The sequence below is a fragment of the Emydura macquarii genome, unplaced genomic scaffold (genome assembly GCF_026122565.2).
Source record: "Emydura macquarii macquarii isolate MOO-44397 ecotype Brisbane River unplaced genomic scaffold, CSIRO-AGI_Emac_v2 contig_3295, whole genome shotgun sequence".
NCBI classification, from domain to species: domain Eukaryota; kingdom Metazoa; phylum Chordata; order Testudines; family Chelidae; genus Emydura; species Emydura macquarii.
The window spans coordinates 580,256-594,577 of NW_027133432.1; the positions used below are offsets into that span (position 1 = coordinate 580,256).

Below are 14,322 nucleotides of genomic sequence, written 5' to 3' on the forward strand. Positions count from 1 at the left end.
AAGGCTTTTTTCAACCAAAGAATAAGAATATTTATGCTGCATAAAAGATCTTTTTCTGCCTCTGTAGCAACCAATATGATATTGGACTCCTTACACTTATCAACATATATGTCAAGTAGTTGTAGCTGTGTCGGTTCCAGGCTATTAGAGAGACAAGATGGGTGATGGAATATTTTTTATTGGACCAACTTCTGATGGTGTGAGAGACAAGCTTTTGAGCCATACAGAGCTCTTCTTCAGCTCTTGGAAAGGTACTCTGAGTACTGCAGCTAAATGAAAGGTGGAACAGATTGTTTAGAATATGTGCTAACTACTTATACTAAGGTACCATTCAAGATATTAGGGGTCGTTAACCCGTCTGCAGTCATAGGACAAAAAGAGGGGGTTAGTGGGTTACAGATTGTTGTAAGTGGTACATCCCTTTTTTAATCTTTTTATCCTATGACTGCAGAGTTGTTTACAGGCGTTGAATGGTCCCTTAGGCCTGGCTACACTGCCGGCAAAATTCAGCAGGAATCAATGGGAGATACGCAAGCTACTCTATGTCAACCTGTCAATTTCCTAACTTCTACCTACTGCGGCATCCCCAGGCATGCCCTCCTGTCGACGCAGTGTGACTCTTTTTGCGAGGGAGGATTAATGGAATTTACTTCCAGATCGATTGAGCAGGTCTCCACTGCCACTCAATCGATCCTGCAGAATCGAACTGGCGGTGCCGACAGTGGCACTGTCAGTATAGACATACCCTCAGAATATGTTCTAACTACTTAAGCATTTAGTTGTGATGCTCAGAGTATGTTTCCCAGACCTGAAAAAAGCTGTGTGGCTCAAAGCTTGTCTGCCTCACCAACACTTGTCAAATGCTCTATGATATCTAATACAGTGGTTTACAGGCATCTGTGACTTCATTTGAGGAAGACAGATGTGTAATTAAACAGTGTTTATTGATCCAAAATATTGGGGCAGGAAATAAGTGGACAAAATTTTTGTAGAAACAGCTGATAAAGACAAGAAGTATCTGGTAAATAGAGGATTTATGGACAATTCTTTCAGAACAGATAACCTTTTCACAGCCATCATTCACCTATGACCCATACAAGCAACCACACATCCTGGATGGAATGCTGCAGCAGATTTAACAGAGGAAGAAGGTGCAATATAGACTATACTATATTAACAGAACCTATTGCTGATACATTGTATAGTCCATTGCTTGACCACACTTTGGTTATATTTAAAATATATTCTTTGAAATATATTCAGGAGACCAAATAACCAAAATCAGTCAGGTTTACTGTTATAAGCCAATAATATAGTAGAGAAAAAGGGTTCAATATGATAAGTCTCTGAGAAGCCATCTTGTGCAGCGTTATGTTCACTTTACACAGAAGGTGTGCCCCCAGAGTTACACTCCAATAGCCATTTTCTACTGCCTGTTTATGAGTAAAAAGTATTGCATACGTCATCTGAAACTAGCTTTAATCAGCTTTCTATCTTGTTTTTCTGGTACCATGATGTACCGCTTATCACGTACCAAGGGCATGAAGGCACCTCCTCCCTCCTAGGTAGAACATTCATATATCTTGTCCTTTTCCTTTGGAACATTCCAGTATTAGCCTGTGAGAGTAACTCTGTACCTGTTGATATGGTAAAACAATCCTATGTTCTGATCCTGATAGTTTTCCTATCTACTTAAGTCCATGCTTACTTATGCTAATGCAAGATGTTATAGGATACTTGACATGGCTGGACAGAATTGTTGGGGGACAGTAATTTATTCAGTTAACATAACCTCCCAACACGAATATATGTTAGGCACAGTATTAACATTCATTGCCTAACACTATTCTGGAATTAGAGAGGTCTCTGTCCATCTCAGAGAAAAACTCCAGGTTTGCCAATACCTGGGAGAGAATAACTCAGACAAATTGATTCTTGAGAGGAGATACTCCCATAGAACTGTCACAACATGCCAGAAGCAGATTTGTGATCATTCCAGAAATTAGTCCTGGGACAAGCAATCTTCCATCTGTTGCAGATCAGAGCCATAGCAAGAATGTCAAAGATAAATTCTATGGAGTGTACTTAATAGTCTTTATCTCAAATTAAAATAGAGATGTGAGATCCATACTGACCTTAAAATGTTTAATAAATATCCTTGGAATTTAAATTTCTGGATTGAAACTGGCATGTCCACATGTAGCTTTCTCAATAAGGGACTCTACCTAAAGGAAGCTTATCTGCACTTACCTGAAGTGTCATCAGAAGTAATTATGCTTCAACTGTCATAAGAAATATTTCCGGGGCACAGCCTTCCCTTTTGGCCTATAGATATCTTTAGGGGTCATTACCAAAGTACTGATTGTTCATGTAATGGCCTTCAGGAGCAGGAAATTCAAGTCTTTCTCCGTTCCTGAACAACTTGCTTGTCAGAGTTTCCTCAAGAAAAAAAGCCATTCAGGACTAAAATATAACTATATACTTCCTTCAAGAGCACAGATTTGTGAGGAATATGGAGAATGGCCATCTGATCCCCGCATAGAACCTGTAGCACCTATGAGTATCACTGGATATAGCCAAAGATAAGGTTTTCACCTCCAATGGGAATCAAATTGATGATAGTGGACTTGATTCAGCAACTGTCAACTACACCGCATCCCCGCCACAGCAGAAAGCAGTGCAGTGGGGCCTGGCTCTCCCCAGGTATCTCCAGGACTGGGGTTCTGGTCTCTGGGCATAAGGGAAGATCAGAATGCTAGGAAAAAGCAATTCCTATCCTGCTATCTCCCCTGACTGAGGCTCCCTACCTACTGGCTTGTGCTGCTGCCTCTTGAGCCCTCTCTCACGCTGGGCAGAGCTGCGTCTTGGGGCAGGCTCTGGTGCAGGACGAGGGTGAGCTCTCTGCTCTGAGTCTCTTTGACTGACTTCCAAGGATGGGGCAGGGCAGGAGATTTGTTGAGCGATGCTTTCTGTCGAAGCTGTCTGTCATGTGAGTCCCTTACCATGTCCAGAAGCATGCTGCTTGCTTGGAACTAGAATTCAGGATGTGACAGAGTCTGCCAAGACTCATCAAGCCTTCTGACTGCTACCCCTTACTACTTCTCCATGTGGGCACCAGTGGTACTGCCAAGAATGACCTTGAGCAGATCATTGCAGACTGTGGCTCTGGGAAGAAGGATAAAGGAGTTTGAGGTGCAAGTGGTGTTCTCGTCCATCCTCCCTGTTGAGGGAAAAGGCCCAGGTAGTGGCCACCAAATTGTGGAAGTAAATGCAGGTGGCATCAGAGAGAGGGTTTTGGATTCTTTGACCATGGGATGTTCTAAGAAGAAGAATTGATAGGAAGAGATGGGATCCACCTAACCAAGAGAGGGAAGAGCATCTTCTCAGATAGGCTTGTTAACCTAGTGAGGAGGGCTTTAAACTAGATTCGCTGGGGGATGGAAACCTAAGCCCAGAGGTAAGTGGGGAAGTGGGATACCAGGAGGAAACACAAGAAGGGTGCAACAGGGGAGGACTCCTGATCCCTACTGAGAAGGCAGGGCTATCAGCTATTTATCTTAGGTGCCTGTCCACGAATGCATGAAGCCTGGGAAACAAGCAGGAAGAATTAGAAGTCCTGGAACAGTCAAGGAACTATGATGTGATTGAAATAACAGAGACTTAGTGGGGGTAATTCATATGACTGGAGCACTGCCATGAATGGATATAAATGGTTCAGGAAGGGGAGAAAAGTTTCAGGAGTTGCACTGTATGTAACAAGCATAAGATTCTTAATGCATCTCCAGGGCATGTTAGTATTGTGTATGATAATTCTCCAAGGACTGCATTTCCACATGAAGCACTACAAGGATTCCTGCTCCCATTTCAGCCTTCAGTCCATTTGATCTCAGCTGCAAAGTGGATGTCCTGGCTCCTGTGCTCCAGTTGCTGAAATGGTGGACCCCCTGCGGAAGGTTCAAATCAGGCCACCTGATGTGAGCCAGACAGAACAACAGAAAAAACTGACGCCACCAAATTCAAAGCCTTTGTTATGTGAGCCGTACAATAAGTGTTCTCAATTTTTTATGTGCCCTGGGATTTGCAGTGTATATGCAGAGTTATTTAGGGTAAAATTTTCTGAAGCACTTAAAAGTTCAAGTCCCATTTTCAAAAGAGACTTGAGTCTCTTTCATTGACTTTCATTGAGATTTAGGCTCCTAAATCATTGAGGCTCTTTTGACAATTTTCCCCAAAATCTTTCTCCCTCCCAGGGGCAAACTTCATTGTTATGAGCATCCAACTACACAGAGTGCTAGACTTGCAAGAGTCTAAAAAAGGAAAAATGTATTCTGATCTGGGAATTTTCCTTCTTGATTTCCAGCAGACTGACCCAATATGGACGTTTTCATTGGGAAGAGTTAGTTCCATCAGTTCTCTGATGTTTATTCACAGGTGCTTTCTATAGTGCTCCAATTTGGGGGGGGGGGGGGAGATTATGTGATATATAGGGCTAGATCATGAATTTGTGCATGGAGGGCATAAGCTGAAGACCTCCTACATTTTACAAATTTAGTTTTAAAACAGTTTGGCGTAATAAACAAATGCTGAGTAAAGCTAAATTGTAACTTAAGTATTCTGTCAGTACAATCTGAATCCTTCCCACTCCACCAAACATCATTTATGGGAAGAACAAAAAGCTCTGCCATTCCTATCTATTAGTACAATACCACTTTCTAAATTCATTTAGCTACATTTTGATTTCAAAGTTAGTATATTTTATGATTTACAGAAAAGGTGGTTTAATATCTTGCTTCATACTTTGGTGACTTTATTGCATACAATTTTTAACAAAACACTTCCAGTTCTGAGGTTACGCAGCTGAACTGAAAACGACTACTGAAGCATTTAGCCTGTGAATTTGTGAATGAATTAGTATGCATGAAATAATAAAAAATTGATACTTTTTTTGTGTTGGGTTTGGAAAAGTATTTGAGTTTAATGCTCAGATTATCTTTTATCTGGCATTAGAGTGAAGTCCACCAGACTTGATAGACAGATTTTTTTTTATTGCTTTGTCGTGCATGATTTCCATTTTAAATGATCTGAAAGTTAGACCAAGAGCTAATAAAAGTATTTTCATAAAGATAATACTACACACACACATTATTTTAGATTGCAACATAACCAGTACATGCAGTATACAGCTTTGTTTTAGAACGTAATTTTTATTAATACTGTTTCTGGCTATAGTAATACATACACTAGGATTCTGCCAATCCAAATTTGCCTCCCTGGTTGCTGGAAACATTGATTACAAAGCCAAAGAGGCTTCATCTCCTACTCTGGGGAGGTAGTTCCTCTTCGAAGTATTTACATGTGCTGTCAATTTTAGACATTATGAATTTATCAGACTGCTCCTTTTGTGACTACCATTTCCTAATATAGGAAGTTAGTTCTCCTTCAATTGATATAAGAGAAATTTAAGTAGTAATTCAACCCAGACTTGATACCATACTGCCTGAGTTTTGATATGGAATTAAGCCATGGTTAAAACTGGCCCTGTCAGACTAAAGATCCCCCACTTCCTAAGTGGTGACTTGTGAGAGAGAGAGAGAGAGAGAAGGGAACTGTATATACTCACTCTTGGATCAGAGTCTGCTTTTAAAAAATTGTGGAATGCTTGATATTCTGCAATACACACTAGAGGCCCTTGTCCATATTCAAAGAGGTTTACAATATATGTTTAATATGGACACACAATACTGGTAAGAATAAGTGAGACATACAAAATGTAGGCTGATCCAATCTCCAAAGCAGTGTAGGTCCATATTTTTTAATTTTATTTCTCTGACAGATAATTGTTGAAAATCTTCCCAGAAATGTGTCTTAAAGATATTGCTGGAATAAACAGAGGATGATCACATGGATCACCTGGGGAGCCAAGGAACTAAGTATAAGGCCACCATGGAGAAAATAATGAGTCAAAAAAGAAAACAGTTAGGTAAGGAGGCTTACACAGAACAGAGCTAGCACTAAGGGAGAAGAGGAGGAAAACAGAGTAGAGATTTAAGAGGGAGCAGAGCTGAGAAAGTGAAGACAAAAGACTTGAATCTAATGTGGAAGGTGAAGGGATCAACTACAAGTGATATGGTCTGAACAACCAGGGCAGAAAATGATTTATCATAGTAATAGCATATCAGATGGACTGTAAAAGGCATGAAGTGGTCAAAAGCTTGGAAGCCAGAAAGGAGGTGGTTGCAGTAATCAAGGCAAGAAAGACCAAGTTCAACATATTTGGGAAGATGCATACCAAAAACTAGCACTCTGACAAATTTTGAAAGAAAAAAGGAGAAGCTAATAAAAATCAAATGTTAAATCATTAAAATTCTTAGACTGCATGAAAGCTACTTGATTGAATACAATAATAGGGTCACAGAATGTATGCACATCCCCCTGCACACTGACAACAAAAAAGGGTTTAAAAAATAGGGTTAAATGATTAGATACAAAACGTTAATTGAACCACTGCATCCTTCAAAAAATGGAAATCTAGCTCAAGTAAAGCCAATGAAAAAAATATGGCATGTAAAACTAAGATGGATTTTAGGATAGCTAAGGGATTTTTAAGTGCAATCATTCATGGACATAAAAATAAGAAATTCTTTAAGCAAAGCAGAAACTGAGGGAGATAATTGGTGGATCCACTTAACTTCCATGTAGCAAAGTGGATGATAATTTTGCAGAGGCTAAGGGCCCAGTTGTGAGCTGCCTTACCTGCCTGCATCAAGGGGCCATAAGTCTTCCTTGCATGGGTCACAGACAGCAGTGTGGGGTGAGGAAGAGAGCACCCTCAATGGGGCCACTATTTCACCTCACATGTAGGCGGGAAGTGAATGGAGCCTTGGCTGCATACTGACACTCCACCACTAGCAGGAGCCAATACAGCTTAGCCATTGGGCATAGGGAAATTATTTTTACATCTGTGTTACAGTCCGGTTTCTGGTCTGCTCTTGGTCTTACCCTTGCTCATGACTTGTGGCAAAGCCCCAACTGAGCTCTGCCTGGGTCTATAGGTGCTCTGCCCGGGTCCCTAGGCGTGGGGGACTCTGCTGGAGGCGGGGGGGAGCACTGATCTCCCATCCCCCTGGCAACGGCTGCAGAAGGGAACCTCTGCCTAGGGACCCAGGTGAAGCACACAGGGCTACAGGATGCACGCGGTTTCCCTGTTGCAGCCAGGGAGACGGGAGATCTCCACTGCCCCTGGCTGTAGCAGGGAGCATGGCAAAGCACTCCGCTTGGATCTATAGGCGCTGGGGTCCCTGTTGGAGGGAAGGGAGATCAGCGAGGAGAGAGGCAGCATCCTCACTGAACTCCTTCCATCTGGCTGCAGTGGGGGAGTAAGGAGGCTGCTGGTGGAGACTGGTGGCCCTTCAGGATTGTAAAAATGATATCTGTGGCCCTTGACCCAAAAAGGTTGGGAACCACTGATCTAACATGTCTACTTTTTTTCAGCTAATAAAGATGAAGCATTAGCATAAAATGAAATATTGAAAGAGGAGTTATTGGAAAAAAATTCTTTACTTTGAAATGAATTAAATACATTTTAAGAGCAAACCAGTCATCAGGCCTGGATGGTATCCATCCAAGAATTCTAAGGAATTGAATAATAAAGTGGCTTAGCTGCAAACAAAATATGCAATCTCTCATGAATATTGGCTAGTATATTGGAGCAGGTATCATTCAAAGATTTTATAAAGGGTCTAGGAACCTCCTAGGACTTGAAGACCAGTAAGCCTTACTTCTGTACTAAATACATTTCTTGAAATATAATTAGAGAGTTATAAAACGTTTGGATGAATATGATAGGGACAAATCAGCATAGCATCTTTAGTGAATAATCATATTTTACTAATCAACTAGAATTTCTCAACAAAATAGTAGATTAAATCAGTAGATATATTTTACTTGGACTTACAAGGAACCTTTGACAGAGACTGTCTAGTAAAGAGGTATCAGTGAAAAATCTGTGGCCAGTAGGGTTAAAGGCAATAAAAAGTACTTTGTTGACTATATCAGCAAGAAAATAAGTATAGATCCAGGGTTAGGATTGGTTAAATTGTCAATAAAAGTCAGAAATGTCAAATATTTCAATTCTATATTTGGAAAGAATTTGAGTGATATATTCACAACTTGCAGTGATGATGGCACATTTTTCATTCAGACAATAACTAGGGCAGATGGTGAACAGCAACTGCTAAAGCTAAACATTTTTAAAGTTGGGAGGACTGTATAATTTGAACTCAAGTTTTAAACAAATTGGCTTAGGAGCTGTCTGAGCCATCAGTGTTGATATTTAACAAATTTTGGCATACTGTAATGTCCCAGAAGACTAGAACAAAGCTAATGTAGTTATATTTTAAATGGGTAAATAGAATGACTTGAATAAGAAAAAGACACTTAGCTTGATGTCAGTCCCAGGTAAAATCATGGAAAAGCTGGTATGAGATGCAATTGGTCAATAACTAAAGGATGCCATAACCACATTGATTGGTGTTTATAGAAAATAGGTCTTGTCTACAAGTTTGATGAATAAAGGTAACTATTGACATAATAGTCTTCTCTCGGGCGTTAACTTGCCACATAGTCAGTAACCAAGTGATCTGGTCATCTGTAATTTTACACTGAATGTTTATGTTGCAACATTTTCTGGAATCCAGTATGGATATTTACATTTGCAGGTCCCAGCTGGCAGGTTGACAGCCCTATTATGGGCAGCTTGGGAGCTTGGTATATTTAGCAGCAGAAGGGTGCAATTCTCTTAAGCCTAGGATTTGCGCATCCTTTCATCTGTCTCCCTAACCTCTACATGAGGTAAAAGTGGCAGTGGAATTTGTCTGTCAAGCCAACTCCCTTATCACTGCAGGACTATAACTGATTAACTTGCTCTCTGATAATATAGAGCTCACAACTCGTATGCACCCCAGTATTGGGAATCCATATTGGCCAAGTATGTGGTGGATAGTTGAGGGAAGAAGACAGGATTTAACCCTTGGAAATTCTAATTGGCTGTTTTAAAATTAGTTATGGCCTTATTTTAAGCATATATTGTTGTTCAGTGTCTTTTTCCATGCATACACAATCCAACTCAGTAGTAAGTTTCCATTAATAAAATGAATGATTCAGTCTCATAGAAGATTATATTGTATAAAGACAATGTGGCGTTGGTTATTCAGATACCCAGCCAAGGAACCATACTGTTAGTGTATCAGTAACAAAATAATAGAATTTGGAAGCCATCTTCATGTAATTTGTTTATAAAGCATTAATTAAAAAGAAGCAATAAGGCTGAGAAAGACTGAAGGTAGACTAGAGACTTATGAAACTTGAGATGCAGTGTTTGTTTAGTGATGGCAACTTAAGTGACCGAAAGTCAGTTTTCCAGATGTGAAAATATCAAGCGACTATTCACAGGCAACATAAGTTAATTATAATTCAGCATAAAATTCTATTGCACAATATTATTAGAGTAAAGAAGCTAACTGTAGACAAGGTAATGTCTTCAACATTGTGAAAAGCTTTTGGTTTTGTTCCTATCTAAATTTTGTTTCTGAAGGATTCATGAAAAATGTGAAATTGCAACCTTTTTTTTGATTTCTTAATCATTTTTCATCATTTAACTTCATTTTATGATGTATGCCATCCACAGATGAAAATTAAGGAATAGCAAGAGTTGTGTATACTGCGTGTGTGTGTGTATAAAGCACAAATTCACTCATGGTCATTTTTGCTGCTTAGGTATTAACCTGAATCTGTCCTCCTTCCAGATGCTGCACATTGGCAAGTATTTGGGTTTCATTGTGATATTACAAATTCTAAAATACTTGTTCATTTACCACTAATTTCATAACTAAGTTGCTTTTAAGTTAGTTTGGGAGTGAGAATGCACAGCAGTTAATCTGACTATGTCCACTGGTAGTTTCATTCAATAGCCTGTCTGTTTTGACCTTTATTTCCCAGAGCACTTCCACTAAACCAACAGCTGCTACCTTATCTGCTGCATCCGGGGATCTTGATCTGTTCACTGAGCAAACAACAAAATCAGAAGAGTCAGCAAAGAAACAACTCTCCAAAGACTCCATCTTATCACTGTATGGCACAGGGACCATGCAGCAGCAAAATGCTCCAGGTAATTAATTTTCAAATTCATTTCTAAAGTTATTCCATTTTTAAGCAGTGTTTAGAATATAGTAGTTATAATCTCCTGTCAACATAAAATTAAACCATTTATCCTAATTTATATATGTTCAAGAGGATTTGTTTGCTCTTACTCTTTTCACAGCTGAAAAGCTAAAATGAATGAAGACTAGAAGAAAAATGTAGTTCAGAATGCAGATGGATTTTATTTTCTTAGAAGTAATAGCTGCTCACAACACAATATACTGATAATCCTAATTTTTATTATTTGATATCACTTTTGTTGTATGATCATTCATCACTTTGGGTGTGAAATGGGATTCCTCGGTCTGAACAGGAGACTGCATAAATCATTACAAAGAGTCATGTATTGATCTCAATTAAATTGGTGGGAATCCAGTAATTTTCAGTAGTGTGACTGAGAGAAAAGATGCTGGTCCAAATGAGATAAAAATTTGGCTCTGAAACGGCAGAGCTCAGCTTTGGCAGTTAAAATATGTTATTTATAGTGCCATTTTTTTGGTCATTACACCATTCTTTCTAATCACTGTCTGTTTTTCCAAATACTGATTTTGCATACAATAGTATGGACAGAATCAATCCTACAAATTATCTTCTAAAACTGGCATTTAAGGGTTCAAACTTTTGGAAAACAATTCAAGTAAAAATTACTTTTCTTCCATTCTGTTCCTTCTCTCCCTTCCAAAATGCAGGTATGTTCATGGGATCTTCTTCTGTTCCATTTCCCGCCCAACCATCGTCTCATTTTCCAGGTTTTCCAGCCATCGGAGTACCTGTGCCTGCAGCTGCTGGAGTAATGGGAAATCTGATGGGACAATCAGTGCCTGTCATAGGACAGAACACAGGTATGATGGTGGGCATGGGACTGCCCAATGGATTTACTGGCACTACACAAACTGGTGTGATGGGACTTCCTCAAAATGTTGTTGGACCCCCAGGAGGAATGGTGGGACAAGTGGTTACTCCACAAAATAAGTATGGCATGCAACAAAATCAGCAAGCTCAATGGAACCTCTCTCAGGTGAGAATTTATTTTCCCTTCTATTGGATAAGAGTTACTGTTTTATGAATAAATAATTTGTTTTCCATATACTAGGAGTTCAGCTATGCTGGGAAAGCTATAGCTGTGCTCTGCTTGTGAATTGAGACTTTCATCCATAGGTCTGAGCAGACTGCATAGTATTACAGATGTGGTACTTTTAAACTGAAGAGTAAAGAAACCAGCATTAATTTTGAGTGCCATTTAACCAACTCCTAGAACAAACCCAAGTCAGGTTAACAATTAGATATTTTGAAAAACTGTTAACATCTTAGCTTATTAAGACTGAAATTTTTGAAAAACTGTTTTACTTCACCATTTATGTTGTTTAACAGTGTTACAAAACAGAATGGCAGCCACTACTTTCAGACACATTTTAGTTTATTCATACTGAAAAATGCTGTTTACCTTAATGAATTTTCAGATTGCAGAGCTGAGTAGGACAGTAGAAATTAGTGTAATTAAATGAATGGGTTATATAGATTTAAGTACACTTTGTGTTATAGGAACAAGCAGCAAGTTAATTATGTTATCATTCCTGTCCAGCTACAAGTGTTTTACTGATAAAACACAGTATATACAATACATAGTTGCATCTATGTATAATAAACTAGGTGTGATAAAAACTAGGTGTGAGAGGATGAGATCTTCTAGTTCTAAAATTTTGGCGGACATGGTGACCTAAATCAGTTCTATTTATTAACTATAGATAGTACTTCCTTTGTTTCATAAATCACAGGATCAGAAATGTATGCCTAGAAGGAACAATCTAGTCCAGCCCCCTATGCTAAGGCAGGACCAGGTACACCTCAGTTCACTTTAAATGCAAAATAAACATTCCAGTGCTTCACCACCCTCCTAGTAAAAAACTTTTTTTTCTTAGATAGCCAGCACTTTTAAGGTAGTCTGATTTAATAAATGCTGTTTTTGAATATTTAATTGAATTTGAATTTCCATCCAAATAGAGCTTGACATAATCACAAGTAAAATATTAATCATCATCAAATTAATACATTCCCATTTTCTAACATAAAAATGTAAAAATTAAGAATCTAAAGGTGAGTGAAGCTATAAAATTGTTTCAATAACTATGTATAGATACACTATTATCTTGCTAAAAATTAAGAATCTAAAGGTGAGTGAAGCTAAAATTTAGCAAATCTTGCTGGTTAGCAAAACACCAAATTTTGCATAAGCCTATATTTAGTTGCAAATAACGTTTTAATAGTTAACTAATAAGAATCAGCCTTTCTTTAAGAAAATAACTAAAATATACAAATGCAAAACATGATGAAAATCAATTAGTTAAATCAAAGTTTCCTGCATCCTGATTTAAATCAATCCACCATGTCATTCCTTAACCTTATACTTTACTTGATTTATTATTTAGAACGCTCTCCTCTTTCAAGCTGATAAAAAGTTTGTGTGCTCCAACACCAGTACTAACGAGAATCGTGTGCATTTCACAGATGAATCAGCAAATGGCTGGAATTAATCTCAATAGTACCAGCAATGTGATGGGTTTTGGCCAGCCCCCCAATACAGTGGCAGGATGGACTGGAAGCTCTTCGGGTCAGACTCTCAGCACACAACTGTGGAAATGAAAATTGCAACAGAAGTTTCATGCAGAACAGTCACCTGACATTCCTTGCTAAAATGCATTTAGTTTCCCTGTTTTGTCCATGAACATATTCTTTTTCTTTTCCCCCAGTTGTTCAGATTAAGAAATTATCTAACGGACCATGTTGTGGTCCACAATGATTTAAATTTGATGTGGTGGAAAGCAGATTGAGAATACATTTATATATCATAGATAGCTCTTTCATATTACAGCACATATGATTTCATAAACCATATCTTTAAGAAGCTGCTTTACCAATTGCATACTCAATTTTTTTTCTCAAAATTATAGATCAAACACTTGCATATAAGGGACGTAGTTATCATCATGTTAGTAATATCTCTAAATATATAAACCTTGCCCCCCAAAGTACCCAGTAATCCTTGTAGAAGATACTGTATGAACAAATGTTTAATCATATAAATAGAATGTAAATGTATTACTGAACAATGTTTTTTAGTGTATCAAACATACTTTGTTTCATCATTCACTGTGATGTTGTTATGGTGTGCTTAACAGGGAACATGGTTAGTGAAGCAAGATAAACCTGGATGTTACTGTAGTTCCACACATTTTAGTTTATTCTTTTAAAACATGACTATTTGATCCATTTGAGTTTCCTGTGACAAAATATGCAATGTGGCTCCATACATGTATACATAGCGCTAATATAGAGAACTTATTGCACAATATGCATACAGGGTAACTCACCGCATACGGATACTTTTTGTCCTTGAAGATATATCCAGGTTTATGACAGTAATTGTGTTTACATTTTATGGTGCCTCGTATTGATAAAATGTTATTTCCCTATATTAAAAAGATGAATCCATAAACCATTGTGTGGTTTTTATTTCATACTGTATGATCTACCTGGCCATTGTAACTTCAAGAAACCTGCTGTTTAATACAGGAGAAATATATTTAATCTGGAAGATGCATGTAATCAAATACTTTTGGTGACCAACATTTTGTGATCTAAAACCAATTTATAATAATTCCATCAATTTAGTAGGATAAATAAAATATATATAAATGTTTTTGAAAATGTTGCACTACAGTTTTGTCTTACCAGGTGGAAACTCTTCAAACAAATGTTTATATTTCAGTTCAATGAAACTGAGCTGAAACATGCATGCAAAACAAGTGTAGACAAAAGATATTACATCTCGTAAACTATCAGATTTGCTTATCTGATAAATTTTTGTTTGCACAGAAGTCCATCAGATGGCTAGTAAAGGATGTTGCAGAGCAGTAGATTGTACAATGCTTGAATTCTTAATTGACTGAAGTCAGTTAGGCATCTTCAGCAACATCCATTTTCTATGGTATGCCCCATACAGTTATATCTCCAGATCATACCTCAATTTTAACTGTGTCCAGGTGATATTTTGGCTCATTACCTAGATTTACCTTTTCTGTTCGAGTGTGCCATACAAGAACCTAAAAAACAGAAGATTAATTAGTG

The 14,322-nt window shown here is 38.1% G+C and overlaps 2 protein-coding genes across 5 annotated transcripts in view; one reads left to right on the forward strand and one right to left on the reverse strand.

Moving 5' to 3' along the window:
• The window catches only part of SMAP1 (small ArfGAP 1), a 292,144-nt gene extending 278,454 nt beyond the window's left edge, over positions 1-13,690 (forward strand). For 2 of the 4 annotated variants that reach the window (XM_067532657.1, XM_067532661.1), the window contains 3 exons: positions 9,997-10,165; positions 10,887-11,215; positions 12,703-13,690. In XM_067532657.1, coding sequence (XP_067388758.1) covers positions 9,997-10,165; positions 10,887-11,215; positions 12,703-12,837 — 633 coding nt within the window. In that variant the 3' untranslated portion in view covers positions 12,838-13,690. Of the gene's footprint in view, positions 1-9,996; positions 10,166-10,886; positions 11,216-12,623 lie in introns of all 4 variants that reach the window. The other 2 variants (XM_067532658.1, XM_067532659.1) reach the window with 2 other exon arrangements.
• Positions 13,691-13,845: 155 nt separating this feature from the next.
• The window catches only part of B3GAT2 (beta-1,3-glucuronyltransferase 2), a 46,505-nt gene continuing 46,028 nt past the window's right edge, over positions 13,846-14,322 (reverse strand). The window contains exon 4 of the mRNA XM_067532662.1: positions 13,846-14,297. Within this exon, the coding sequence (XP_067388763.1) occupies positions 14,211-14,297 (87 nt within the window). The 3' untranslated portion in view covers positions 13,846-14,210. The remainder of the gene's footprint in view (positions 14,298-14,322) is intronic.